Source organism: Drosophila miranda, chromosome 3 (assembly GCF_003369915.1).
Source record: "Drosophila miranda strain MSH22 chromosome 3, D.miranda_PacBio2.1, whole genome shotgun sequence".
NCBI classification, from domain to species: domain Eukaryota; kingdom Metazoa; phylum Arthropoda; class Insecta; order Diptera; family Drosophilidae; genus Drosophila; species Drosophila miranda.
The window spans coordinates 13,237,641-13,263,208 of NC_046676.1; the positions used below are offsets into that span (position 1 = coordinate 13,237,641).

The 25,568-nt window shown below is 46.0% G+C and overlaps 4 protein-coding genes across 15 annotated transcripts in view; 1 reads left to right on the top strand and 3 right to left on the bottom strand.

Moving 5' to 3' along the window:
* LOC108159170 (SH3 and multiple ankyrin repeat domains protein 1) overlaps window positions 1-25,568 on the top strand; it is a 68,350-nt gene that overhangs the window by 14,279 nt on the left and 28,503 nt on the right. For 6 of the 10 annotated variants that reach the window (XM_017292210.2, XM_017292214.2, XM_017292212.2 and 3 more), the window contains 3 exons: window positions 2,178-2,224; window positions 13,556-13,626; window positions 20,661-21,206. In XM_017292210.2, coding sequence (XP_017147699.1) covers window positions 21,030-21,206 — 177 coding nt within the window. In that variant the 5' untranslated portion in view covers window positions 2,178-2,224; window positions 13,556-13,626; window positions 20,661-21,029. Of the gene's footprint in view, window positions 1-2,177; window positions 2,225-9,524; window positions 9,554-13,106; window positions 13,126-13,555; window positions 13,627-20,660; window positions 21,207-25,568 lie in introns of those variants that run through there. The other 4 variants (XM_033390320.1, XM_033390325.1, XM_033390324.1 and 1 more) reach the window with 3 other exon arrangements.
* On the bottom strand, window positions 21,351-22,250 carry LOC117187672. The gene is made up of 3 exons (XM_033390327.1): window positions 21,839-22,250; window positions 21,642-21,765; window positions 21,351-21,582 (listed from the first exon to the last, which is right to left on the bottom strand). The coding sequence occupies exons 1-3, from the start codon at window positions 22,103-22,105 to the stop codon at window positions 21,491-21,493; spliced, it is 483 nt and encodes a 160-aa protein (XP_033246218.1). The 5' UTR covers window positions 22,106-22,250; the 3' UTR covers window positions 21,351-21,490.
* Window positions 22,283-22,916, bottom strand: LOC108159172. Of its 3 annotated transcripts, XM_017292217.2 has the most exons (3): window positions 22,768-22,916; window positions 22,431-22,697; window positions 22,283-22,373 (listed from the first exon to the last, which is right to left on the bottom strand). In XM_017292217.2, exons 1-3 carry the CDS (start codon window positions 22,889-22,891, stop codon window positions 22,303-22,305), a joined length of 462 nt encoding a protein of 153 aa, XP_017147706.1. In that variant the 5' UTR covers window positions 22,892-22,916; the 3' UTR covers window positions 22,283-22,302. The 3 variants fall into 3 exon arrangements, with proteins under 3 accessions (XP_017147706.1, XP_017147705.1, XP_017147707.1); XM_017292216.2 differs by having other exon boundaries at window positions 22,283-22,697; XM_017292218.2 differs by having other exon boundaries at window positions 22,283-22,697; window positions 22,760-22,858.
* On the bottom strand, window positions 22,957-23,629 carry LOC108159174. Its single transcript, XM_017292220.2, has 3 exons — window positions 23,335-23,629; window positions 23,126-23,261; window positions 22,957-23,066 (listed from the first exon to the last, which is right to left on the bottom strand). Exons 1-3 carry the CDS (start codon window positions 23,554-23,556, stop codon window positions 22,978-22,980), a joined length of 447 nt encoding a protein of 148 aa, XP_017147709.1. The 5' UTR covers window positions 23,557-23,629; the 3' UTR covers window positions 22,957-22,977.

Genomic DNA, 25,568 nt, shown 5'->3' on the forward strand with positions numbered 1-25,568 from the left:
CTCCCTGCGTGTGTGTGGACCGTAATAGAAAAGGAAAAACATATATCACCTTAATAATTGTCAGGAGGCAACATTTTGCAATTAACACACGCCGCATGCTCGTCGAAAACATTTCCAGTTCGCTGCGGCTGGCGGGAGGCCCAAGGCAGATGCAGATACAGATGCAGATACAGAAAATCTCTGCATGAATCTCCGCCGAGACATTGACTCCAATTGAGCAAAGGCAAAGGCAAAGAGAGCGAGAGCGAAGGAGGACCATGTGTGGGCTTCATTTACAACTCACTCAACATTTTGTGGGACGGAGTCTTGGCGCTGGAATTGCAATTGGGAGTTTCGCCCACAAAGTGCAATGCGTTGTTGCCTTCTCCGAGTCCTACTCCTACTCCTGCTCTCATGCCTCCTCATGCGCCGCCTCCTCCTCCTCCTCCACTCCACTCCACTCCATTCGAGTGTCTGAAGTGTCGACATGAAGTCTGACAATTGCAAAAGTTGTTTATGGTAAAACAGAGGTGTATTTTTGAGCTTTGGTTGTTGTGGTTTTTATTCGGCTTTGACATCAAGTGAAAGATTGAATGTACTCTTGAATGCTCTGCTCTGCTCTTGATGAATATTGAATAAGAGTCCACACTGCTGCCCACAGACATCATCATCATCATCGTCCATCCTTCAGTAGCACTTGGAATGGCCCGATCTGAGGCTCTGGGAAGGGAACTTCTGCTGTACCTCAGACCGAAATGTATTTATATAAATTAGCGCAAAAGTAAGTCGAAAACCGAGTCAAAGATACCCTAAATCGCAGTCGGAAACAGTTCAAAAGACTCCGACAAAACGAGAAAAACTGGTTGTAGTAATTAACAGATTGCAATGATTTTTGGTGGTTTTATTTGCTAAATTTTAGATGAACGAATAGAAAACACCCTTTAGCATGCCCCATGCCGCATGCCCCATGGCTAAGTAAAGCAAAGCAAACGATGCAATTTTATGCGCAGACGCCTAAAATGAATGCAACGCGTAGCCGCGGCAGCAACAGCGACCGCAGCCAACGAGGCGTTCCACAAAAAGGGAGCCCAGCCCACAGTTTGACAGCCACTGTGTGGGCACACTCACACACACACACACACTCTCTCTCTGTCTCTCTCTCTTTGGTCGCTCCCTAGGCAGCCTCCTAGGGTCATTAACATGGCCAGCAGCAGCACCACCGTGGAGCAGGAAAAAAAGAGGCAAACAGACGAATAGAAGCAGAGAATAAAAAGTAGACGAGACACAAAAGCAAATGCAGGGTTAGTGCAATGTTCTAGAGAGGGGAAGGGGGTGGGGGGGGGGGGGGGAGAGAGGGATTAACGCGACCCTGGAGCCCCAAAGCGACTCTGCATTTGTGGGTGGTGCTCCAGCGGTGGCTGGGGGCTGGGGAGCTATAGCCCCTGCAGATGATGGAGAGTGTGTTCTGCGGGGTCCAAGTCCCCGGTCCAAGGTGTTTGGCTATGCCTATTTCCGTGCCTGTTTGCTGTACGTGCCGCGGGTCGATTATTTCTAGACGGCGGTTTTGAAAGGGGAGGGGGGGGGGTGGGCGGAGGCGGCTGGAATCGGCAGGGATACACACGCGAATTTCCTCAAACAGACTCTGGTGGATATTAAAGGGAGAATGTGTCAAAGTCTGCTAAATACATGCCATATTTATCGATATTTGTAAATCCATAGATGCTTCAATCGATAATTATCGATAGATCAAACACCAATCGATTGCACATAAAACAGAAGTAGAATCCAAATCCTGCCACGAATATAATTATAATTTTATAGCCAAATCGAGAATTTTCGATAGAACAAATACCAATCGATAGAAACTAATAAGAGTAATATAATTATGGAAATTGAGACCCAATAAATATGGAAATACCTCCTCTACACAGTTTTTGGCCAAGTAAAAGGTGGCCTAAACATTCCCCAACTATTCCGCGTGCACTGATTCTCAGAGGGGGGGAAAACCAGTAACGATGCAACGGAGGAAACTCTGGGAAAAGTCGGAGACAAATTGGTTTTTCTCGATTATGGTTTATGGCAAACTTTTCCCTGAATATTGAATATTGAATAGTTAATCAGTTGAAAACTTTGTTTGCCCAACAGAAAGCCAACTGTATCTAATCGTTTTCTCTCTCTCTCTCTCTGTTTCTTTGCAGGTAATTAAATGGCAATTTCTCATCAATTTCATGGAATATTTCACCAAGTGAGTCACCCATTAATTTATCCGAGGGACAAAACAGCAACAATCTACTACTCCTTTGTTTGCAAAATATTTTTTGTTTAGTTCTTTGAAACGTGAGAAGGCACTTTGTGGTCCGATTATAAATAGTTATGACTGGGGTGAGCATTATATATTATTTCATCATGATGCGAATGAACTCTGATGGCCATTGTGTTACTTTTACTCCGAGCACCGACACTTTCGCGTACCCAAGAAGACCCATTTCCTGTTCCTAATACCCGCCTCACATGCAACAATTTTCAAGCTTTTCATTATGCTATAGAACAGAGAGAGAGAGAGAGTGAGAGAACGACCGACTATTAACTCCGATTGCCGACTTTCACTGATAATGTCTGACAATTATGTATTGCTCGAGTTGATGGCTTTTCATGCCATCTCTCATGGTAATGACATAATTAAGCAGCTTGTCCGAGAGGTCAGAGTTTCGTGTGCGAGGTCAAGCACGTGTCTTTCAACCCGTTCGACCCATCCTTCCAATTAGCATTCACAGTGGAGAACGGGGTGACACGAACGTGTTAACTCGTGAGGTAAACGGGTCTGTGGAGAAGAGGCAAGAGGCCTCTTCACCAGCCAGAGACTTCTTCATCCGCATTGATTTGTGTACAGAATTAGCATTTTCCCCCCCCCTCTGGTGGGCCGGCTTGGGAAACAATCTCAATCTCAATCTGAACAATGAGGAAGACGAATTTGTACAGTTTACGCTTGGCTGACTGCTCGTCCAACTCGAAGCAGGGTCTAATGGCTTTTTAAAGTGACCAAAATTTGGCTTGTGCCCCGCGTTAAGTGGGTAAATTAAATGCTGACGCTTGGCCAAGAGTTGGGCCAACCGAACGAAGCGGTGGAGCAGGGGAACGGAGGGGAATGGCAGGGGCTTGTACAGTGAAAATCAGCTAAATGCTGGCTCCAGAGCTTTTTATGGGGCATGTCTAGAAGTGCATTGACCAAGAGCCGATCGAGATGGTTGAAATACGAAAGCCAGTGAAAGGTGAAGGCAAATGAAGAGTGAGTGGGACTGGGAATAGAGGAGTAAAACGATCGATAGTCATGTAGAAAGAAAGAAGAACAATTACCCGTCCTCAATAACTTTTAATGAATTCGGTAAAGCATCCATATGGCCTAAGACATGTCCAAGATGTTCCGTACCATTGGAATCTGTCTAAAAGGATCTCTTATTTGTAAGATCTATCTATCCTTCGTTTCATTTGGCTGATGAACAGCTGATTCATCATTTCTTCCCGCAGAATGAAGTTGGTGGCGCCTTTGGCCCTTTGGTGCAATGGAAACTAGTTCAAAGTCCACTTTCGTGTAGTTGTAGCATTCGATGGCTTAAAGATCAAACTGCAAATCGCTTCGTAATCGCATTTTGAGAGCCACTTAAACCAGTCACAAATTTTTGAATAATCAAAAACCTATTGGTATTTAAGTCGTCTCCAAATTGTTTGCCATTTCCTGCCATCATTTCATTTCAATCGTTTTTATTGGCCATCTATTTTGAGCTAGAACCAGTTCTCAAATTCGAGCACAAAACATTGCCCAAATAAAATGAGTTTCATTTGATTTATACGCAATCTTGGCAGAGCTCTGGCCCACAGTAGCCAACAGACGAAACATTCAAACAAAAGCTGAAATTGAAATTGGAATTCACTTGGAAATCCCGTATCTCGTATTTTGTCAACCACTTTCCGCCCTAAGAGATCGCTTAGTCGATTCCCTGGGCTTATTTATTGTGCACTGATTTATGAATACACGCGATGCTTGAGAGTGGCTCGGGATCTGGGGCGAGTATCTTTTGTCGCCGGTATTTTTGGCACTAATTTGACAAGGTCGCCCGCCAGCTGTAGTGCTTTTAGTCGGTCTGGTAGCCGTAGCGGCGTTTGGCTCAAAGAAATCGAGATACAAACACGTTCGAAATGATTTCATTTTGCAGCTAAGCTTTTATTTCGGCTTTTGTTTGTATTTTTTGTGTGTTTATTTTGCATTTTGGTATCTCTGTATCTTTGTATCTGCGAGTCCCGCAGTCAGCGCATTTAAAACGATATTTGCATAAGCATTTGACGTCTCTTGACATAGGTGCGAAATAGTTGCCGTGAAATGTGGTCATTCATATTAATTTAGTGGGTCACCCCACCGCCTCCCTGGCTGTAGCTCAGATGGTGACCCCGATCGTGCGGATTTCCTGTTAGAAAGGCTCTGATTGTTCCCAGTCCAAGAAATATCTCTTTGAATAGATAATGAATAGTCAAATTTGGCTTCGTGACTGACTCTGGCAGACAATTAACCCTAGAGCTGCTCCCCCCACCTGCTGTGGGCGCACTCTGAACCTGTGTGCAACCCTTCCCCATCCCCTTGCCTTCGGGCTTCCTTCCATTCCATTTCATTCGTTATGTAAGGATGATTTCGGTGCGATAGGAGCTCCGGCAAAAGGCAAAGCTAATTAAATTATAAGCAAGTCCAAGACTTAACCCGAGATGCGCCAGTGAATGGGGTCGCCGCAAGAGGCACAAGAAGAGGTGGCCTTCCCCGCCCCCACCAAAAACTTGTTAAATAATAACCAAATGGATGTTCGTTGTTGGTGTTGATTTGACCATAAATTTTGTACGGTGTTGCCGCCGAACCAAGCGACCAGCCCCATTCCCGGCCCAGGACCGGCCCAGCCCGCAAATAAGTCTCTCAGCTCTAGAGATGAGGTAATGTTGCATGCAACATGATTATGTTTGCACCACTCTTGACTTACAGTGGGATACAACGAAGAGCAAAGTCTAAAGGTACACATTTACTAAATCTAAGGCAAGCAGAAGGATATATGGGTGGGGTATGCTTTTATTTGTATTTCTATTGGTTGGGATTCCCCTCTGAAACAGACTTTTGAAAGTTTCCTTGAACGTGAGATATATTGTGTTGAACATGGAGACCAAAGAAAGTAGTGTCTCGGCTATTAGTGCGCAATTTTGGATTTTGAAGTTTCCCCTCTGGAAATTTCGACCTTGAAGATGCACTTTGCCCTGGTAGAACGGTGCGGTATGTGTGTGTATGATATATGATAATGGATGGTGCTCTTCCTTAGAGGCCTCACCTTCACTTTTTCTGTTACTAATTTGTTTGTTTTTTTGGAAATTAATGTGCCTTTACCCTGGACTGGGGTAATTTCTTAAATTATTTATTAATTTTTCCCTTTTATTTATTTTTTTATGATTTTTTTATTTAGTTTATCTTTTATTATGTATTTATTTGTATCTATCCATTTTATTTCCTTCTAAATTTGTCTCATATCTTTCCTTTCCTGCATAACGACGAGCGCTTCGGTTGCTCGTTTCGCGCGTCATGCAGCACTGCCCCTCGGTCGGCTGTATTTGCGTCTGAGAATCGCACTTGACGGTGAAAAATCATAATTAATTATTGTCTAAGCCGGTGAAAAATGTTTCGATTACTGCACAAATGTGTGTCTGTTTTTTATTTGAAGATTTTAGAAATAGTGTGGAATACTAGTGTTTATTTTCACATAAAATCCTTTCAGTTCCGTTGGAGAAGGCATAACCCTGCTTATTCTCTATTATTTCTGCAGCAAATTAGAGCTGTTCTCACCCACTGTGCCGCACAGTCGACTGGCCAGGCACTGCCTCCACTCCTCCATGAATTATGCGTAGACATTGCGGTTTTTTGGTTTTTTGGGCTTTCGGATGTCGTCAGGCGTTGTCAACGCTGTTTTCGGGACTGTCGGCGGCGCCATTTCAATTGCATTTGATGGCCATAAATAAGCCCAATGGCCAAATGAATGACGGGGCGACGGGGCAGATGGAGTGCCTTGCAGACGCTGCCACTCTGCAGTGGAGTCGTGATTCCAGCATCGTATGTATGTTCGCTAGTTGCTGGACAGGCTAATAATTCGATCAGCTGCACAGAGAGCGCCTCTTTGGACCACTTTGCATACGGCGAGGGCCGCTCTAATAATGGCCGAGTGTGTGGCAGCCAGCCCGATGGGCGGTCCGCCGATCTCTGCAATGAAATTCAATTAATTAGCCCGGCCAATAGCGTTTGCTGGTAGTTCTTTTCTTCTTTGGCTGGTGCTGCTGTTGCTGCTGTTGCTGCTGATGCTGTTGTTTTTCTTGCCACACGCGTGTGATGAACATTTCCGCTGTGCAACAGCTTCTCTGTGTGCCTCTGTTGCAAGCTGCAATCAAAATTAATTAAGGCACAAATGGAGGCAGGCAAGAGAACACAGTAATGAAGGTACCAGGGGGGGAGGGGTAGCGACTATTTGCATGGGGGCATGTGGCATGTGCAGCATGTAGGCATCGCTCGCTGCTGCTATATGTATTCTCTATGGCGACCTGCAACTTTATTGCCTTTTACCGCAATGTTGCACCAATTTCCATTGCACCTGCACATTCCGACTCCGACGCCGACGATGTCTTTGTTTTTCCTTCTGGCAGCAGCCGTAGGAACAGTAGCAACAGCATCCAGTGCATAATTAGATGTGCTGTGCTGCACGGCCAACAGGCAACAGGCAACAAGCAACCGAGCAACAGGCGGCAGTCAATCACTGAGTCGCCTCCTCTCCTGGCCTCCTCAAAAATGTGCACCAGCTGCAAGTGGATGCTGCTCCTGATGCTCTCCGTTGAGGGTGCATAAATTAATTAACCTGGATGTCCCCAGTGATGTCTCTTCTGGCATTCAATAGTTAAACGATTGAACGAGAGATCTCCATCATTCAGGCAGACTTTGAGTGCAGTTTCCGAAGCCTTTCCTTATGGGCAAAGTGCAGTTTCACTTATTGTTTTGTGGTGTTCTTCTAGAGCGCCCAAATGTGCGTCTAGAATGCGTGATTGATCTACCAATAGATAGATATCGGTAGCGTATAGCAACCACCAGAGTGGTGGAATATATTGCATAACCGTTCCCCTTCCCCCCTCACAAAGGACACAATTTCGAAGATACGCAGAATAGTAGTAAATGATAATATCTAACAGATTGCCGAATCTGCATCAGATCATTATTGTAGCCATTCATTCTCTATCTCTCTCCCTTTCTCACACACAATCGTCCTCGTGCAATGTGCGACATCTGGCGGAGGAGAGCGGGATGGCAACACACACACCAATTGGGCTTAATGGTAGGGCCGCGGTCCTTGCCGCAACGTTCCCAACCAAAGTGTTCCCACGGGATCACGGGAGCCACAGTCACATCTGAATCACGTTCCAAATCGGAGCTGGTTCCCTGCGTATATCATGACCCCTGACGTTCTCTGGTCATTTGGCGAATTCTCAAATGAATTCATTGACGAAGAAAATCAACATAAATTTTAATTTATTTCAATTAATTTAATAATTATTAATCACTGTCGCATCCCTCGCAGAGAGAACTTTCCCATAGCTTCAGAGAGAGTGGGAGAGGGAATCCGGAGGTAAGGGGGGGTGCAGTTGGGGCCTGCATCTCCAGCAAAGTGAAATGCATAATGTTAGCATAATGTTGCCGCTGCACGATGCAGATGCAGATGCGAATGATAATGATAATGCCTTCCAGACGCAGACGACACCTGAGAGAGTGCTGCCTGAGAACCAAGAGACAGGGAGACAGGGAGAAATTTGAGAAATGTGAGCAGTAATTAAATGCAAAATTTAAAGCTCAAGAAAGAAGACGAGCGTCAGGCTACAACGTCAACGATTCAAGATAATGCATAATTGTGGAAGACAAAAGGAAATGTGTCCGGGAGAGAAGGCGAGAAGGCCAGAAGGGGAGAAGGGGTGGCTCGCTGCATGCAAAATATGAGAAGAATATCTAATGACTGGGGGCCATGGATTCGCTCAGATGCCCGACTCCTTCTGATTCTTCTGCCACTGCTGCTGCTGCCACAAAACGGCGTTCAAATTAATGGCCAAGTTTCACATGGCTGAAAGCAGCGGCGGCACAGATGCCACACAATTGCCAATGGAAATTGCTGCTATCTCTCGCGTGTGTATCTCTGTCTCTCAGCACCCCCCTGCGAAAGTTGTGTGCACAAGATACAAGATACTCGTTGGTACAAGTGGCAAGATACAAACTAGAACAACAGAATTGAATGGAAGAAGAGCGCTGCCAAGGCAGATACCCAACGACGATGGAATACTCTTTGGAAAATCCATGAAGAATCGGAAAAAGACTACGCTTTCAATGGGACATAGAAATCATAGTAATCGAATGACATTTCCAGGGTCTTAGTCTGTGCGAATCATCTTTTTGAAACTATTCTCTGGAAAGGAGTACTCCTTCTTCGACCTGCTTTTGCCCATCGCGTAATCAAATGCCTTGCAGCTGTGTTTAACATTTCTCCGACAGAAGTTCTTGTTATTATTTAGCAGCCACTGAGGAATGCTCCTCGAAAGACAACATTCAATCAGACGGCGACAAGAACAGTGGCAGCAACCGGAGTGCCGCAGAAAGATACCACAGATATTAAACAATACTACATGGTTATAGAAGTGGTAATTAATGGGTCTCTCCCGGCCCCAAAAAGCCTCCTAAAAAGTGTTGCCTCCTCCGTTCGGTTCCTCGTCCTGCTGCTGGCACTTTTCTTTTGGCCATAAGGCCTATTTGTGTGTGCACTGCTTTTTGTTTGCTCCCGCTCCTGGGAGAGCTCGTAAATATGCACGAGAAAGCAAGAAACTTTATTTGGGTTAGCGATTGTTTAAAAATGCATACCAGATGGAGGACTCTGGTAGGAGCTGGCAAAAGTAGCTCTGGGCGGAGGGCTGGGTGGCCTGGAGGGTCTTTAAAGAGCTAAGAGTGCCGCAGGAGTGGCACGAGCTCCGGCAGGAGGCAATTCAAGTGGCGAAAAGGAGAGACGAGGGAAAAAACACCCAGCTAGAGGAGCCCGAGGAGCTGGAGAACATTGAGGGTGCTAATGGCGCAGAAAGGGAGGTGTTTCCATCTTATTTTTCTTAAGAAACTATTCCTGGGAGAGGAGCAGTACACAAGCCACGCGTCACACAGCAGAGCCCCTCGGTTGGTGGTAAACTCTGGCTTTAAGCAGCGCCTGAGGGGCGTACTAGTCGAGGTGCACGTGTGAGGCGACACCACATAAGGCCATAAAGTTGTGGCAAATAAAACCAGTGCCACTCTATTATTTATATGTCAATCAAGAGTGCTGGCTTCGGGGTGTACGAGTATTCAAAGCGAGTCACCCACTGAAACCCACTCTAACCACTGAAAGCCGCAGAGCAAAAGTTTTTAATTTTAAAATTATGTATGTCTTGGCCTGGCCAAGTAAATGGCTTTCTCAGACACACACAGAGAGAGAGAGAGAGAGAGAGAGAGGTGCACACACAGTGGGTGCAACTGTGGAGTGTGGGCGAAAGTGGTTCAAGTGGCTTTTGCGTCTCTCGGTGAATGCAATTTGTTTAAAATTGATTATTAATGGTTTTGTCATTGAGCAAATTGCGAATAAATGATGTTTAGTGCACTCTGTACAGTGAATGTACAGTGGATCCATCTATTCCTTCATCTGTCCGTCTATTCAGGCAACTATTTGCCTGTACAGCCGAGTGATGAATAAATTTGCATAGTTATTTGAGATCTGAATTCACTTGTTTTTGCTACTCGCTACTAGTTACTCGTCGCTTGCTACTCGCTACTCGCTAGAGTCAAGAATGAACCGTTCTTCCAGCAGGCCCCAAGGATTGGCACACAGAAGCCAATAGCCAGCCAGCCAGCCTGCACTCTGTACAGTGAATGTACAGTGGATCCATCTATTCCTTCATCTGTCCGTCTATTCAGGCAACTATTTGCCTGTACAGCCGAGTGATGAATAAATTTGCATAGTTGTTTGAGATCTGAATTCACTTGTTTTTGCTACTCGCTAGTAGTTACTCGTCGCTTGCTACTCGCTACTCGCTACTCGCTAGAGTCAAGAATCAACCGTTCTTCCCGCAGGCCCCAAGGATTGGCACACAGAAGCCAATAGCCAGCCGTTTGATGTGCTCTTGGGCATAACTCTTCGATATCGGGACATTATTAACGTCAATTAATTCTAACTGTTGCAAGACGAAGACGCTGGCCATTAAGTGCTTAGCCACTAAGTGACTGGGGAGTGGGGGGATAGACGATTGAATCGATGGATAGATGACTTGATGGGTGGATGGCTGGATGGGATGGATGGGATGGATGGCATCCCGGGAGACCTGTTTGCTGCTGAAAGGTGGCTCCACAACTGTAGATGGGGCGTGGCGTGGGGGGGGGGGGGGGGGGGGGGGGGGGGAGGGCTTTTTCTTGTATTTGTTTCTTCTTTGCTTGTGTTTAGTATTTTCTTGGTATTATTTTGTTGTGTTCCTCTTTCCTAGGTCGCCGTCGCCGTCGCCTCACGATTCCCCCCCCCCCCAAATCCGATTATTATCGGGTCTCACGTGAGTGCATGCTTCATTGTATTTTTCACTGTTGCTGGTTTTGTTGTTGTTTTTTACAGTTGTCGTTTTCTTTTGTGGAAAATTGCTTTGAACTTGAAAAATTTCCCACGTGACGCGAGCAAAATGGACAGAGAGAATCAATCCCTTTCCGTCTCCTCTCGTTCTTCCTTACCTCTTGCCTCTTGCGATTTTGTCGTGCCACATGTGGCAGTGGCACCCCCACCTCCAAGCTGCACTTTGCATGTCATCGTCAACGGTATCCTCTCCACGCTCCTCCTCTGCTAACGGTGTCGCTCTCCTGTCTTCCTGCCTCTCCCTCCGCTGTGCTTACAGTTTTTCATGCCCTGGTCTTTTGTCCAGTTTCTGTGGCAAGTGTCGATTTATAGTTTCGGCTTTAATTGGATGCTTTTTGGTTCGTGCATCTCTTCTGCAGGGGGATGCTTGTACGGAAAGTGTTGGCCATCATACAATATTCACATATTCGTGAGTGTTTTCGTTTATTTGTTTATAATTTTGTGTGGGAATTGAAATTGCTGCCGAAATTACGAGTGACTGGCCTTTCGCTTATGGGAATTTTCACTAATCAGCGATCTCTCTAGGATAGCCAGGTGTTAAATAGGTCCAAGATGTATCTAAACGTAAAGATATTGTCGGGAATGAGGAATAGGAAGCACAGTTCCAATGAAGGATTCCAGTGGAATAGTCGAAGAATGGCTGGGGTTTTGCCTGAGCAATGATTTTGTGAGGACCAAGTGGAAAAACGAAGCTGTTCCCGCGTGTCCATTAGCGCTCATGGAAGCTGCTACCAAGTGCTTCTGCCCTTCAAGCCACTTTCTATGAAGGTGGTCGGGAGGTTCGTGCCGTTTCTTGGATCCAGCTGGCAATCCAGTCGAGAGTTTAGTGAACACTGAACACTGAACACTCTGCGAGCACGTTCCTCCAAGTTGGCAAAGTCGTAAAAAGCGACCACCTTTTTACGATTGCCGGCCAGGGCGAGACTTTGGCTGTGGCTCTCGGCCATCCGCGATGCGATGGCGAGAAGGTAATTAAAAAGAACTTAGCACATGGTCACAGCGACACAGTGGCACAGCCTAGACATGGGAGCTAGGGACAGTTCACGAATGTCAAGTTCAGGGCTAAGCTTGAGCCAAAGGGGCCCCAGCTCTCGGACTGGTCCTTGGTTCTGGACAGGAATCACCTGTCTGTCTGTCTGTCAAAGTGAGTAATTAATTTGGGGGCCTCTCAATCTATCAAACCTCGCACCAACCACGCCTCATGGGAACCGCTGGGATTGAATTTTACTTTCGATTTAATGAGTTTTTGTTGGTTGTCTTTTTTTTTACTGTGTGGCGATCGAAAAGATTGAATTCTTTGTGCAAACAGTTCAATGAGCTTTGCTTTAATTAAACACAAATTAAAAGGGGGTTTTTACTGTTTTCGTGGAAGCTCGTTTTACGAGTAGAAGGGGCCCCCAAGGGAAGCCAAAGAAGGAGCATTTCTCAAAGCTATTCCTCTTCCTTATGCAAACAGTATTTATGTAGCTTCTACTTTGATTGAGGGGCATGCTCCTGCCTCAGCTCCTCCCCTGATGACCCCTCTAATGGCCCATCATAGGAGAGGCCCCATATGGTCCTCTGCTGATGATGATGATGATGATGATGATGATGAAACCTAAGCGGCTTAAGATTCAGAGACCTCTAAATGCACAGAGAGCTGCGTAATCAAATGCATGTAATTTGAGTTTAATGAGTGTCAAAGTTATTAAAAATCATTTGCTGTTTGCTGGCCAGTTATGGCAGCCGCCAACTGGCTTTTCGGCCAAACTGGCTTTCGGCTTTGGGCTTTGGCTTACGGCCAAGTCGAGTCGCGTCGCGTCGAGACACCATGAAAGGCAAAACTTACAAAATAGTTTCGAGACATTTTTGGGTACGTCATCAGGCCTAATTGCTATCCATCTGCCTCTCGCAAACGTTCTGGCCAAATGAAATGTGTCAATAGGTTTAAATGGCGTTTGGTTTAAGACCAAAATTGAGTTATTAGTGGGACACGACACCGAAACCACAAACACAAAAATCTCTTAATAAAGTGGTTTTTCTTCTGCCAAAAAAAGGCAACAGCAGATACAGTGCCGGGCATCGGTTGTGGGACCACCAATGTAACGAGTGGGGCAGCTATTCGAAACTTATTCAGAATTCATGCTAACGAATCCAGGTCTGATCTCATTTACTGCCAAGAAATTCCTAATGAATGCTTTGAGTAGATTCGCTCTGGCATCAGCCATGAATCAATTCGAAACATCAGTGCGCCAGTGCTTGTAAAATTCCCTGATAGATTCCACATTTTCCAACGGATCTCCAAGTGTATGGCAATTGATTTTAAGTTAATTTTACCCTCCAGGCTGCAGGCTCCAGGCGCTGCGATGGCTGCCAATTGGAAAATGCAATTTGTATGCTCAAACTGTGGGCGTTGGAGCCGAACTGTGGATGTGTATGGATCGTATGGTGGCACTGCACCCACAACATAACACTTTGTCCCTCACTCGTACTCGGATTTGCACTCTCCTTGCACTCTCCCTGCACTCCACTCAATCATTGATTTGATTGTCGTTTGCTCCGTGTGTGTGTGCTGGCAGCTGCCTGCTCGCATGGCGTATGATTGATGGCCCAGCAGCCACAGGCAGCAGCCACCATATGACGATGAAGGAGTCCTTCTCCGGAGGAGTCTGACATTCTCGTAAAATATGAAACTATCCCTGGCTGCTGCTGCTGCTGCTGCTGCTGCTGCTGCACGTAAATTGAGTTTAGTGAGGAAATTGACAGAAATCATATTTACACGTTAAATTGAAATTAATCCTGAGCAGAGAGAGGGAGTGAGAGAATGCTTACTGATACCTTTCCTTTCCTTCTTTCCCTTGCAGTTGTCCAGTTTGAGCTGCACTTGATCGAACGCCTGCCTGAACAAGTGTTACATCGGCGAGAGAGCGGAGCGGTAAGTGTCAAATCTGTATATAAATATGTATGTATATACCCAGCAAACCAAACGCTCACAAATGATATCGCATAAGAGTCAAATGCGAGACTTAACCCGATAAAACGCTCGCATTCGGACCCGCATATGAGAGAAATTTGATACCTGTATCGTTCAGTTTGTGGCAGTGCAAGTATCATTTATGATAGCTCGCAAAGGAGTCGTTTGCGAGCCTTTTGCGATATCGTTTGCGAGCATTTTGCGGGACTCTCGCAAATGGCACGTTTGTTGGTTTGCTGGGTACGCTCCTGTTCTTACATGTCTGCTCATGCCTTTCATGCTCTCTTTCGATCCATGTGACGCAGTCCGTGAGAGCGGCCTCCTTTAATGCGCGTTAGAGTGAGATAGCTACAAAACAAAGACCAAATGAGAGGGCAGCGAGAGGGCAGCACATCATTCTATTGCTCTCTTTCTCTCTCGCTCAGCAACAATGCGCTTAATTCGGATGAGACGCTCTCTCTCTCTGCAAAGACGGGACTTTCGAACGGGGCTCCTGCTATTTGTTTTTGTTTATTTAATTTACTTATGGGTCGAGTCAACATTTATTAATATTTACCCTTTATTTTATAATCTCGCCGGACTGTGGATTTTTTATGGTCATGTTTCCATGTCTATCTGTTGCCTGTCTGTCGGTTGCCATTTGTTTTTGGTTTCGTACTCGCAAACCGGTCGAATCGGTTTATACACACACAGCACACACACACACACTCAGCACACACGTCATTTCTGCATTTGCATACAATTTTGTTCTGCTTTGCTTTTTTTCCGCCCGATTTCAATTTCGTTTCATTTGATTTTAGCTGATTGCACAAATCCCACCTTTTTTCTAGTATTATTTTTTTTTTTGGACTTAATGGCTCTCTGACGTTATTCTGGAGGCTGAAATTAGCGAAATTTCGTTTGGAGTGAAGCAGGACTCACTGCATTGCGGCCTAATTAATAGATCTCTGATTAACCGCACGATTATCAATTGATTTTCGAGTTCGAATTCGTTTGCTATAAAAATAAAAACTTCTCTATTACGCACTTCCATGCAACGAAGTTTTCAATATAAAACGATGCTATATTCTGAAAAAATGAATTTTATTCTACGTATTTTCCGTACAACGAAATACCCCCTGAGATTCACTGTATGGAAGTTCGATTGTACTATAAATCATCGACGGACTACACCAACAAGTCACACCACTCCAATTGAACTGTAAAACCGATTTTGGCACCTCTTCCATTGGGACTCCTGTCGTGTTCCTGTGTAAAGGCGTGTATCACGATGTCGAGGCACGTGTGCGGCGCCTCCCATTCCACCTTTCACCCTGAAGTGATAGGTAACTTTTTCATAGCAAGTGGACTTGGGCTTCATTCAATTCTTCTTTCAACAAAGTTATCCCACATAAAATTGTACCTTTTTAATGGGCATCTTTCAGCCTTAATTCCATGTTGACTACATTTGGTACATTCTTTGGCAACAACTTTTCTTGTTATCCTTTTCTGGCGCTCCGAAATGTTGCCCAAAAACACACACAATCCAAATAAACAGAACTATCGCACCCCTATTCCCCTTTGAATAAATTCCAAGTTCTCAAAGATGTGTGTTTTCCTATTCGATGCAGCCGCCGTGTTGTGTCTTCCTCTCTAAATGGAGGTGGGACTTGGGATGGCTGGGGCACTGGCTGTAGGAATAAGTTGTGTGGTTTTTGGTTGGTTTTCAGTTTCAGTTGATTTGGCGGTTGATTTGCTGCTGTTTTTGCTGCCGGTGGTCTGTGTGGTGGTTCTGTTCTGTTCTCCGACAAAGGACTGATTGCTGGTGGCCACAGAAAAGAGTTAAGGGCCCGGGGTGGCCCCTGGCTCTGGGGTCAGAGTTAATTTTTCGTATTGTATTACCCATTTCTGAGGTGCTGGTGGTGGTCTCCTCATGCTGCTCCTCCTTCTGCTCCTCCTGCTCCCTGGAGGCTTCTCTCGTTCGGATTTTTATTCCATCTTGAGTTTGTTTGGGGAGCATAATGATGCCACTTGATTGAAAATGAACGTGACTGGAAAACAAGTGTCGGGGTTAAAGTTTTCTCTTGTTTTATTTTGCTTTCCATTCGCTACGTTCCGTTCGTGCGCTCCTCCTCCTCCACCTCCTCCTCTGCTGCTGCTGCTGCTGCTGCTGGTTCTCCTTCTGCTCTTGGAATAAACAGAAAATGGCAAAATAAATTAGCCAAGAGATGTTTTCAGGCAAAAACAGCCTCTGCCTCAGCCTCTGCCTCGTTTGTGGGCGGTGGAGGCAAAAGTTGCAAAAGTCACATTTCTCCCGGCTAAATCGCATTTAATATTATTTAATTAAAGTTTCCATCGCTACCAGTCCTTGGTCTGCGTCTGCGGTGCGGGCGCCATTTTGTTGGCATGTTTCCTAACAGAATTATGTGCGCATTTCCGTTTCCAGCACACGCAACACTGCACCAAGAAAGAGCAGCATCAGCGAGCAAAATGGCATATTCTTCTTCGATTTGGCCGCAGGCACAGTGGGACGAAAACCATTCAAATGGGAAGAAAGAAAGGAACTAGAACGTCCCTTCGACAGATGTGTATTTTCAAGTGAAATCTTCAACCATTTCGCTCCACAGTGCAGGGAGGGAATAATAATAGTTTGCCATTATTAAGTTTCCTATATGGATGGACTGTGGGGGGGATTGCATTTTGCATTCGTCTTGAACACAACAGAGTGTGTGCCGCAATAAGGGCCCGTCCTGGGGCCTGGAAACCGCCAACCAACCCACCCCCAACCTCCCCAAAAAGGTGGCTTCATCCAATTTCAAATGTGCCTGGACCATTATGTATAAACGATTGTAGAGGCGTGTTCGAGTGCCACATGCAACTGCAGCACTCTGTGGCTGTATTGTCGCAGTGGGGCTCGCTATCCACTGACCCACAAACGGGTCTCGGCCCCCAAAGAGACTGCAGGGCCGAAGACCCGTAGCTGAAACTAATCCCAGCTAAGGCCCATTCGATGTGGCATATTTAAAACTCAATTTACACAGACATGACCCCTGCCCCCCCCAGACACCCCCCGACCTTTAGTCCCGACAGCCTCGTGTCATTTCCAGTTGGTCACACTTTTACCCAAATAAAATTTCATCGCCTTCCATAAAGCCTTGAGAGGGGGAGAGAGAGAGGCGAGTGTCACAAACACTTAACTCGAGGAGGTGCCACGCCCGAACGAGACGTGGCGGCAGGCAACAAGTGCAGGAGAGAGCCCTCAAGACCATTGACAAGTCTGTCGCTCTCAAGTAGGCCAAAACCTCGACCAACAAAAAAAAAGAACAGAAAAGCCCTGCTGAAAAGTTTCCGCACAAAATTTGTCATGTGCCAAAATCCATGACAACATTTCGACTGCAGATGGAAAAGAGGGAAAAGAGGGAAAAGAGGGAAGAAGAAGTAGAGGTAGAGGAACCAAAAGGAAAAAACGATATGGAAAAAGCAGTAGATTAAATATTTAATATATACTAATTTGAAAGAAGCTTTAGATTAAATATTTAATATAATTTTTACAAATCCTGAAATATACAAAAAACAGTCAACTCTTGATTGTTAAGCCACACTGGGAGAGAAAGAGAGAGAAAGAAAGGGCTAGACTGGAGACTTATTTTCTTCATTCTGGGACTATCTCTGGTAGTGAAGATAACTCTGAATGATTCTGCCCCACTGTTCAATGGATATTGGAAGCTCGAGAGCCGCTCTGGACGTGCCATGGGACCCTTCTTATGCAATAGCACTACCCGTCATGTGTCTGTGGCCCTACGGATAGAGAGAGTGTGGCACACCTTAGCGGCGGGATGTGTCCAAAGTGTACAAACCAAATAAATGTCAGACCGAAGACCAAAGACAATAGACAACAGAGAAACAGAGAGACAGACAAACAGATAGACAGCTGATAGAAGAGGAAGGTGGATCAGGGACAGGGCCAGAAGTTGCTACTTTGACAGCCGCAAGACAGCTGTCTGTCTGTCGCCACTGGGGGGTTGCAGAATATTAACAACAAAAAAACACTCACCAAAAGGGGGGGGAGGGGGGGGGGGCAAAAAAACGGACAGCATAAATTTTGATTTACTTCACTGACAGTCTCCCCCATGCCATCCGCAAAGGTCGAGCATAATTTTCCCATTAGTTCAAGTGAAAAATCGCTGCCAATCAGTGAATGTGCGAGACCATTGGGGATGGGAATGGAGCAGATGCAGATGCAGAAGCTGAAGCTGAGGCCATTTGCTGACCAGCAGAATCTGTAAATCAAAGCAGGCCCCCCCCACAGCACCACATTATAGATCCACAACTTTTCCAATTAAAAGCGAAATAAACTTTCGGAAAACGCACTGAAAATTCAATCAAAGCAAATGCTGACTGGCTGGAATAAGTTGGGCTATAAAAAACCCATCAAACGGTAAGACCAAATGACATGCCAAGTAAATCCTTTGACCTGACCTGTGCCTCCGGTGAGAAGGGAGAGCCAGTAGATCAGTGGACTATCGGTAGATCGTTGATATATTCTTTATCATTGCACAGATAGTCGTAGTCTAAGTAGTACTTATACTAGACCTATGGAGATGGTAGTGCAATTTCGTAGTCCCGTCGAATCCCGTAGCTCTCGATGCGACTTCTTATCAGTAGATTGCGATTGAAAGTACAAGAGATAGTCTCCTGTGAAGGGACATATCGGAACATGTGAGTGCCCTGCCTTCAACAGTGCCCCCTCACTGGATTATTCGGAAATAATAACCAAGAAAGTGCTCAGCTTCATTGAAAGCCGAAATATAGAGGGATCTTTCACAAAATCCTACCATACAGGCGCTTTAAAAGATCATTATAGAACCGTCGTCTCAGGAAAGATTCCATTAGCAGCAAATTCACAGGCGCGCATGATTTTGGTTTCATCTTCGAGAAGATTTTGTCCATTCGCTTATGGGAAATCATGGGTAAGAGCAGCGAGTCAGCAGCGCATCATCTTTGCCATAGAACACCTCTTTAATCTTTCTGCCCTGATTAGGAGCGCCGCTAATGACCTCCAATCGATTTATGAGCGTCGGCCACGTGGCGTATGAGTCGTTGCCAATTAAAGACTTTGCGGCAGAGAATACTCCAATGACTGGCCCAATCCAAAGCCACTTTCGACTTATCGACGCCGCACGTCGGCCGCTCTCCCTATCAAATATCAATGCCCTGGCCACGTTCCCGTCTTATCAAACAGAATTCTCCCCTGACTCTCGCGATTGTTGCGTGGCTGATAATTTCACTTGAACCACTTGGGGAGCATTCATATGAGTTTTTTTTTTGGGTTTGATTGACAGGTGCGTGGAGGCTAAGGTAAACGGGCTTTATTTTGTTGTTGTCTTTGCCCGAGTCACCTGTTTATACGCGGTCTTCATTTCTCGTATTTATTTATTATTGGAACGACGAGCTTTTATCATTTAATTTATGGATTTCGGTGAAGTTTTTTGACCGTGACATCTTTTTCTCTCTTTCTCTGGGTTTTGTTTTTTATTTTTTTCACGGGGGCAGTGAACCAGGGGAGTCATTCAGAGCCATTATCTAGACTAGAAGTGGAAATTAAATTGGGAACGAAGCGTTCGAATGAATTTGGGTTTTGGGTGCTCCTTTTCCTCATCTCGAAATGGGATGCCATTCATTCAAGCCGAACCCTCTATGGACCTGCCGTTGACCTTCTTCTTTCCCTAAACTCCAATGTCTAAATGTCTTCTAAATGTTGTCAGAGATCCGTTTAAACCAATTAGTTGTAAGCTGTTAGACTCTTTGTGTCGTTTCAAAGGATAAAACTGACGCGAGTTCCTTTTAATCCCACCACAGACACACACATTCTTCCTGGCACATCGCCACACACATTCATTATGGTTTATCACTATTTTCCATGTTCCATTCTGCATTCTGCATTCTGCATTCTGCACCCCCTCCACTGCACCCCCTCCACTGCTCCCCCTCCACTGCTCCTCCTTCACCGACGACTAGTTGAATGCAATCATCAACACGCTCGCAATTAAATGCGACAAAGTGCAGACTTGTTGGTGGGTAACCCGTTCCGCCCACAGTTACCTCTGCGCACGCCCCCCCGCCCACCGCCACCGCCACCGCCCCCGCCCCTTACACAAAGCGACAACTGTCAGCGCTCGGGTCTCTGTGGCACACATTTACATACATGCCCCAAACGAATGCTCTGCTCTACATGTCAGCCCCCCCTTCCCCCGCCCCCACCCCTGGCGTAGTGGAGGTTTAGCGTGTGAATTTAATTTGTGCATAATTGCAGTTGCAACTGCGATTGCCACGCAATGTGGCAGCCACAAAATGTCAATATCCCCAAAACTGCCACAAGAAATGCCTTATGCTGTACGCGATTATCTTACTCTTTCTCTCTTTCTTTTTTTGTTGTCGCTGGAGGAAGGCTGTCTCTGAGGCAGTATCAGTCTCCCCTGTGGCATTGACGGACTGATGTGGCAGCGACGGAGCTGCGGATCTGCGTTTCGGTTTGCTGCAAATGTAAACCAATTTACAAATTAAGTATTCAGCAGCGCCAAGTAAACGGGTTTTACTTACGTGACGGAGAGAGTGAGAGAGGGAGGGGGGACTCCATCAATGGGGTAAATGCTTTGCCTCATGAATATGTGAATGAAATTGCCAGGGAAATGGGTAAACCATCAGCAAAGATAAATAGTAGAGAAATATTAATGAATAAATGGGATTTAAAAGTGATTTATGTAACCATTAAATGGAGAGATCTCTCTTAGAGACCTCACAGTAAATATTCTAGCTAGAAAGGGAGCCTACAGATTATACTAAAGACCAAGGCATTCTCTTGTATCGTTTGAGGGAAAATTTAAGGTCCCAGGTCTTCGAAAGAACCAAGTAACGAGGCATCTTGGGGTCTAATCTGAATTTTTATAGGGAATACAGATCTCTTGTAACCATACAATGTAACCTCACTAATTTGATGATTTTTCTTCGCTTTTTAGAGATCCATGATGTGTCACAATCAACGGAAGATTACTTCTACGAACTTCCACGAAATGTCCAAACGAAACGCATTCCACCAGCAAAAGATACGAACCTACCGACCAATCAAATAAACAGCCGAGAGAGGGAGAGATTACCATTAAGGAATCATCGAATCGAATCGAATCGAATCGAATCGATAAATCGTAAGCCGCAAAAAGGAAGCAGAAGCGATAGAAAGGAAGGCGTTGTTTACACAGAAGAATACCCTGTAGAGAAGCCCCTGCCTGCCGCACAGGGGAGCCAGTTGCGGAGAGTTGGAGAGAAAAGCCGCCAAAATTACGACGTATCACCCACCAACGCCCAAAGTCAAACAGAACCCGGCCAATATGGACGCCACGTCCGGGCCGGGGGCGTTTGACGATGAGCCGCCGCCAGAGCCGCGCGACGGATGGCTGCTGGTGCGCATCCATGTGCCGGAGCTGAACGTCTACAAGTGTCTGCAGTTCCCATCGGAGCGTCTCGTCTGGGATGTCAAGCAGCAGGTGCTCGCCTCGCTGCCAAAGGTATGTACAGCCGCCCCGCCCAGGCACAGCCCCAGCCCATCATCATTATCTCGTCATACTGTATATAGAGCGAAGTGCGCAACACACACATGTTTGACCTGGAATCGTGATGCTACCTCCTAGAATTAGATCTACGGCGAGCGATAGACGATAATCATGGAATGTCTCTATTCGCATTCATTCGCATGAAACGAAATACTCTCTCGTTTTTCGTTTGCTTCTCATACACAAATTTAGAATAATAATCGATGGTGGCGAAACATGAAGAAAGCCAGTCAGCCGCTCTAAACAAAGCCGGGATGCAGTTCCTCGTCGTAGGCGTAGACCAGTTCCACGTAGTACGAAAAGACCACCAGCCAGGCGTAGATCAAGACACCTGAAAAGTAAACGTTGTAGATGAACGTGAATCTGTAATCTTTAGGCGAAAAAAGTTACCCGATGTGACAATTGTCAGCAAAATCAGCACCAGAACCAGGTTGTACAAGATCAGGACCAATATATGGACTATTATCCAGATTGGTGTGAAGATCAGAAAGGGTGTGAAGAGCATCTCGTTGTTCTGTGGGGTGGACAAGAGGGAGGAGGGGAATAAAGATGAGAAACTATGAGGAGGGTCCATCCACCCTACTCACATTATGCACTCCGATGCAGAGCAGGGAGGAGGCCACAATGCCGAAGAACGAGAAGACCATCGTTGTCTTGAGGGCGGCCGGGGCGGTGTGTCCCTTCGCCTGGTACTCGTTGGGGAAGACGCACTCCATCATGAAGGCGGTGCCGAACACGATGTACACGTACCACGTGAGGAAGACGCACCCGAAGAGCAGGGTGCCCATGCGCAGCGAATAGCAGAAGCAGCAGCTCGAAAAGATCTTCTTCAGATACTTGCAGTGACAGGCCATGTTGTGGCTGCTCAAGGATATTCGATTTCAATTTAAATTTCTACACTAGACACAAAATTTGAAATAACAAAAATATTTTGGAGCAAATGATTTTGTACTGAGGTGTGAGACTGTCTGTATGTTCTTCAACTGAATGAGCAAGAAAACACACTACAGCTACAGATCGTTGACAGACGGAAAACTGATCGATTGCTTGATCAGAAAATATTCTCATTCTGCAGTTCGGAGTAGTGGGAATAGACGACCAGCAGGACGTACAGATGCATCACTGCGGGGTTGTGTCTTTGCATGAGATCTAAAATCCATTGAGTCGTCCCATACTCACGCAGGTTCAAGGCCTGTACTAGGGGTCGTCGCATGAAGCCGGAGCCGACGTGATTGTCCTCCACATTGCTCTTGGTGGAGCCCGCGATCAGGCTGCCGATGAAGGTCAGCACAAAGATAATCGTAAACAAGCTAAAGGTTATCAGCCAGGGCCACAAGAGCCTCGCCCTTTTCTTCAGGGCGCCCACGAACAGGGCCACGGACACGGCCACCGCGATGGTGCAGGGCACGGACATTAACAAGTAGAAGATATGACTCTCGGCGTACTCTGTGCGGGGAGCGGAGAGGTCAGTGATCAGTGATGGCTGCACAGCCTCCGGAGGACCATACCCAGGCACCTTCGATTAGTCCATACATCAGCAGGGTCACCAGCTGCAGGCTATAGGTGAGGCCCGTGTAGACGGCAACCAAGAAGCATCCGTACTTCAAGCTACAGCAACCGCAACATGTTCTTAATAACATGCTCAAATCGGGCTAATATATTGTACGAGAATTTTGAAGGTAAACTCGAGGTTTATTCGATAGTAACACAGGCATAAGGATGACAATTAGGCGACAAAATCTTCGAAATCATCGTCTGCGTATTTCAGAAAAATGTAGAAGGAGTGGACTACCATTAGCGAGTAGATCAGCGATACTGTGGGATATCCAGCGGTTATGGAGGGTGGACCGATACGGAGAGCGATGATCACTCACCTATGATCAATATCTCACAGAAGATGGTAACCACGGGCGGGTTTGCTGTAGCGATATCGACAATGCCCAAAATTATGTAGAAAAAAAGTATAATAAAAAAGACAGTCAGCCAGAAGCGGACCGGTCCTCGGCGTTTCTGAAATAAAGCAGTCACAAAAGGAAAATGGACTTAGGCTTTGCACCCTTTTCGGATTTGATTGTTAACCCACCCTGCGGGCACCATAGATTAGCAGCCCGGAGGAGATGATGCCCATCATTAGTATGCCCGCCATGAGGATGACTGCCCACGCCTTGTCGGTTGTTTCTCTCACGAAAATGCAGTCGGTGGAGTAGCTGACCATCTCGCCCACATGGAAGGATAGGAAGAACAGCGCAATGATGAAGCACCCCGTGTCCAGCGGCAAAAAGAAGCAGCATTTCTTAAAAAACATCTTTTGCAAGCTATTATTCTATTTAAGAAAAAAAACTCACAAATAATTTTGATTGAAAACAGTTGACCGAAAAGGTAGGGAGTCTTTGTTTGCCAGCTAAAAGCGAGGTTGAGTTTGTTGTTTACCGTAGCCGCACGAATGTTGACTGTGAAACGCGGTAGTGCGCAGCCAACTTCACGCCGTACAGGAGTCGAGACACACGTGCCTGGACACCAGGATACGCGTTACTCCGTTTGGCCCTATGGCTTAACGATGGGCATTCCCCTGCGGAGTACTAAGAGTCTCTACTTCTCTGTGGATACTAAACCAATTTGAAAACAAATAAATGTAGCGTTCCATTGATTGGCACTGCATTCAAGCCAGAAGCTGCCACGTGCCCTTGCGGCAGGCACCGCCCCTGCCCTGCCCACAGCTCTCTTTTTGAAGTTCAATGCAATTCAGGCAATCAAGACCCAACTCCGGACTGCCGGAGTCGTGCCCAGAAAATCGTGACGTTGCAGATAGAAGAGATATTTGACAGTTGAATGGCAGCCCGCCTGTCAAGGGAAACTTAAGAGAGAGCGAAAGAACTAAACTTTGAATGGATCGAAGATTAAATACCGTGGATGATTCACATGGCTATGCCATTCCTCTTCCTCCATGGGCATCCCGTTTTTGCATGCCGGATACTGAATGTCCGCTTGAACAAACCCTGCCTGCTTTTGCCTCATCCTTTGTGGCTCTTCCTGTGTTAATTAAGGCCCGAACAATGGCCCAAATCGATTGTACACATTTAATAACAATTTGCCGGACAAATTGTTGTCCAAACATTGCCGAATGCGATGCGGGGGCCGGGTCAGGCCGCGCCCATTTCGTTATTGGAACCGCAACATTGCAAACCGAACGGAAACTGGACCGAACCTGAACCGCTGAACATTCAGCTTTCAGCGTGAACTCGGTTGAACCGAAAACACAATGACCTCCAGCTAATTGCATGGCCTGGTCCCGGTTCCGTTTTGGGCCAAGTCAGCAAGTGGCAGTCGCAGTGTCAGGCAGTGTCAGGCCGTGTCGACAGTGTTCGGGGGCGATGGAGTGGTTTCAGTGGTGTCTGTTTCGGTTTTTAGTGAATTATGTTGTAAATTCTGTGTGCTGCAATGTGTTGCGGTGTGGGAACAGACTGGCGGCCACCTTTTGACGATAGATATTGGATCAGAATCAGAGAGTATTTATCTTTGCAGTTGATTCTTTCTGGCGTTTAATTTGAGGCCTGTGAAGTTCTTGAAGCCGACTCTCGGCTATCTTGAATTCTCCTATCATATAGCATATCAGGTTCTTAGCACACTTCCTGCTTTCCCAGATATGTTTGGGCTCATATAGGAGGTACATAAGTATATCAATCAGACGGCAGGTCGCATATCTTATCGCGACAAAGAGAGAACTATTTATATTGTACGCATAGTAGGTGCCATAAAGAATACAATTTGTGGCATCATGGCGCAAATATTTGCACCTCAATCGAGGTGTTGCCTTCGCAGGAACTGAAGAACTGATTAGATCCGAACGAACCAAAGGCCAAAGACACCGTTTTATCGGATCCTCAAGCTTTATCAGGTTTCATCATAGATTTATGGCTTAAGAAAAGTATTTTTACAATCGGCGAGGGTTGCTTCAACTTTACGCTGCAGTGCCGTCCATCAATCAATCAATCAATCAATCAGTCAGCTTGGAGTGTCAATCAATCAGTCAGTGCTCCACTCTAGAGCACTCTAGGGTGTGTGCGTGTGTGGGCCTCTTGGGAGTCTTTTTGCATCGCCACTTCCGCCTGCTAATCAAATCCAATCAAATCCACTCAAAACCGAAGCTGTTTTCTATGATCTGTTTGGGTACGAGTCGTTGTGGCTTCTGGGTGGGCGTTACGACGTACCGGTTTCCATTTAAGTTGTTTTCCATGTACTACCACTCGTAATGCTCAGGGCTCTGTGGCTCGAGGTTTAGCTATTAAACCACTTTGGCTCCATGGCTCTTTGGCAGAT

Excerpts from the sequence above, each read along its gene's own strand:
- LOC117187672 (XM_033390327.1), bottom strand. The coding sequence starts at position 22,105 with ATGGCCTGTCACTGCAAGTATCTGAAGAAGATCTTTTCGAGCTGCTGC. Across the intron at positions 21,766-21,838 it reads TCTGCATCGGAGTGCATAAT|AACAACGAGATGCTCTTCAC; the intron begins GTGAGTAGGGTG and ends TCCACCCCACAG. Across the intron at positions 21,583-21,641 it reads GCTGACAATTGTCACATCGG|GTGTCTTGATCTACGCCTGG; the intron begins GTAACTTTTTTC and ends TTTACTTTTCAG.
- LOC108159172 (XM_017292216.2), bottom strand. The coding sequence starts at position 22,891 with ATGTTATTAAGAACATGTTGCGGTTGCTGTAGCTTGAAGTACGGATGC. Across the intron at positions 22,698-22,767 it reads GATGTATGGACTAATCGAAG|AGTACGCCGAGAGTCATATC; the intron begins GTGCCTGGGTAT and ends CTCCCCGCACAG.
- LOC108159174 (XM_017292220.2), bottom strand. The coding sequence starts at position 23,556 with ATGTTTTTTAAGAAATGCTGCTTCTTTTTGCCGCTGGACACGGGGTGC. Across the intron at positions 23,262-23,334 it reads TAATCTATGGTGCCCGCAGG|AAACGCCGAGGACCGGTCCG; the intron begins GTGGGTTAACAA and ends GCTTTATTTCAG. Across the intron at positions 23,067-23,125 it reads CTGTGAGATATTGATCATAG|TATCGCTGATCTACTCGCTA; the intron begins GTGAGTGATCAT and ends GATATCCCACAG.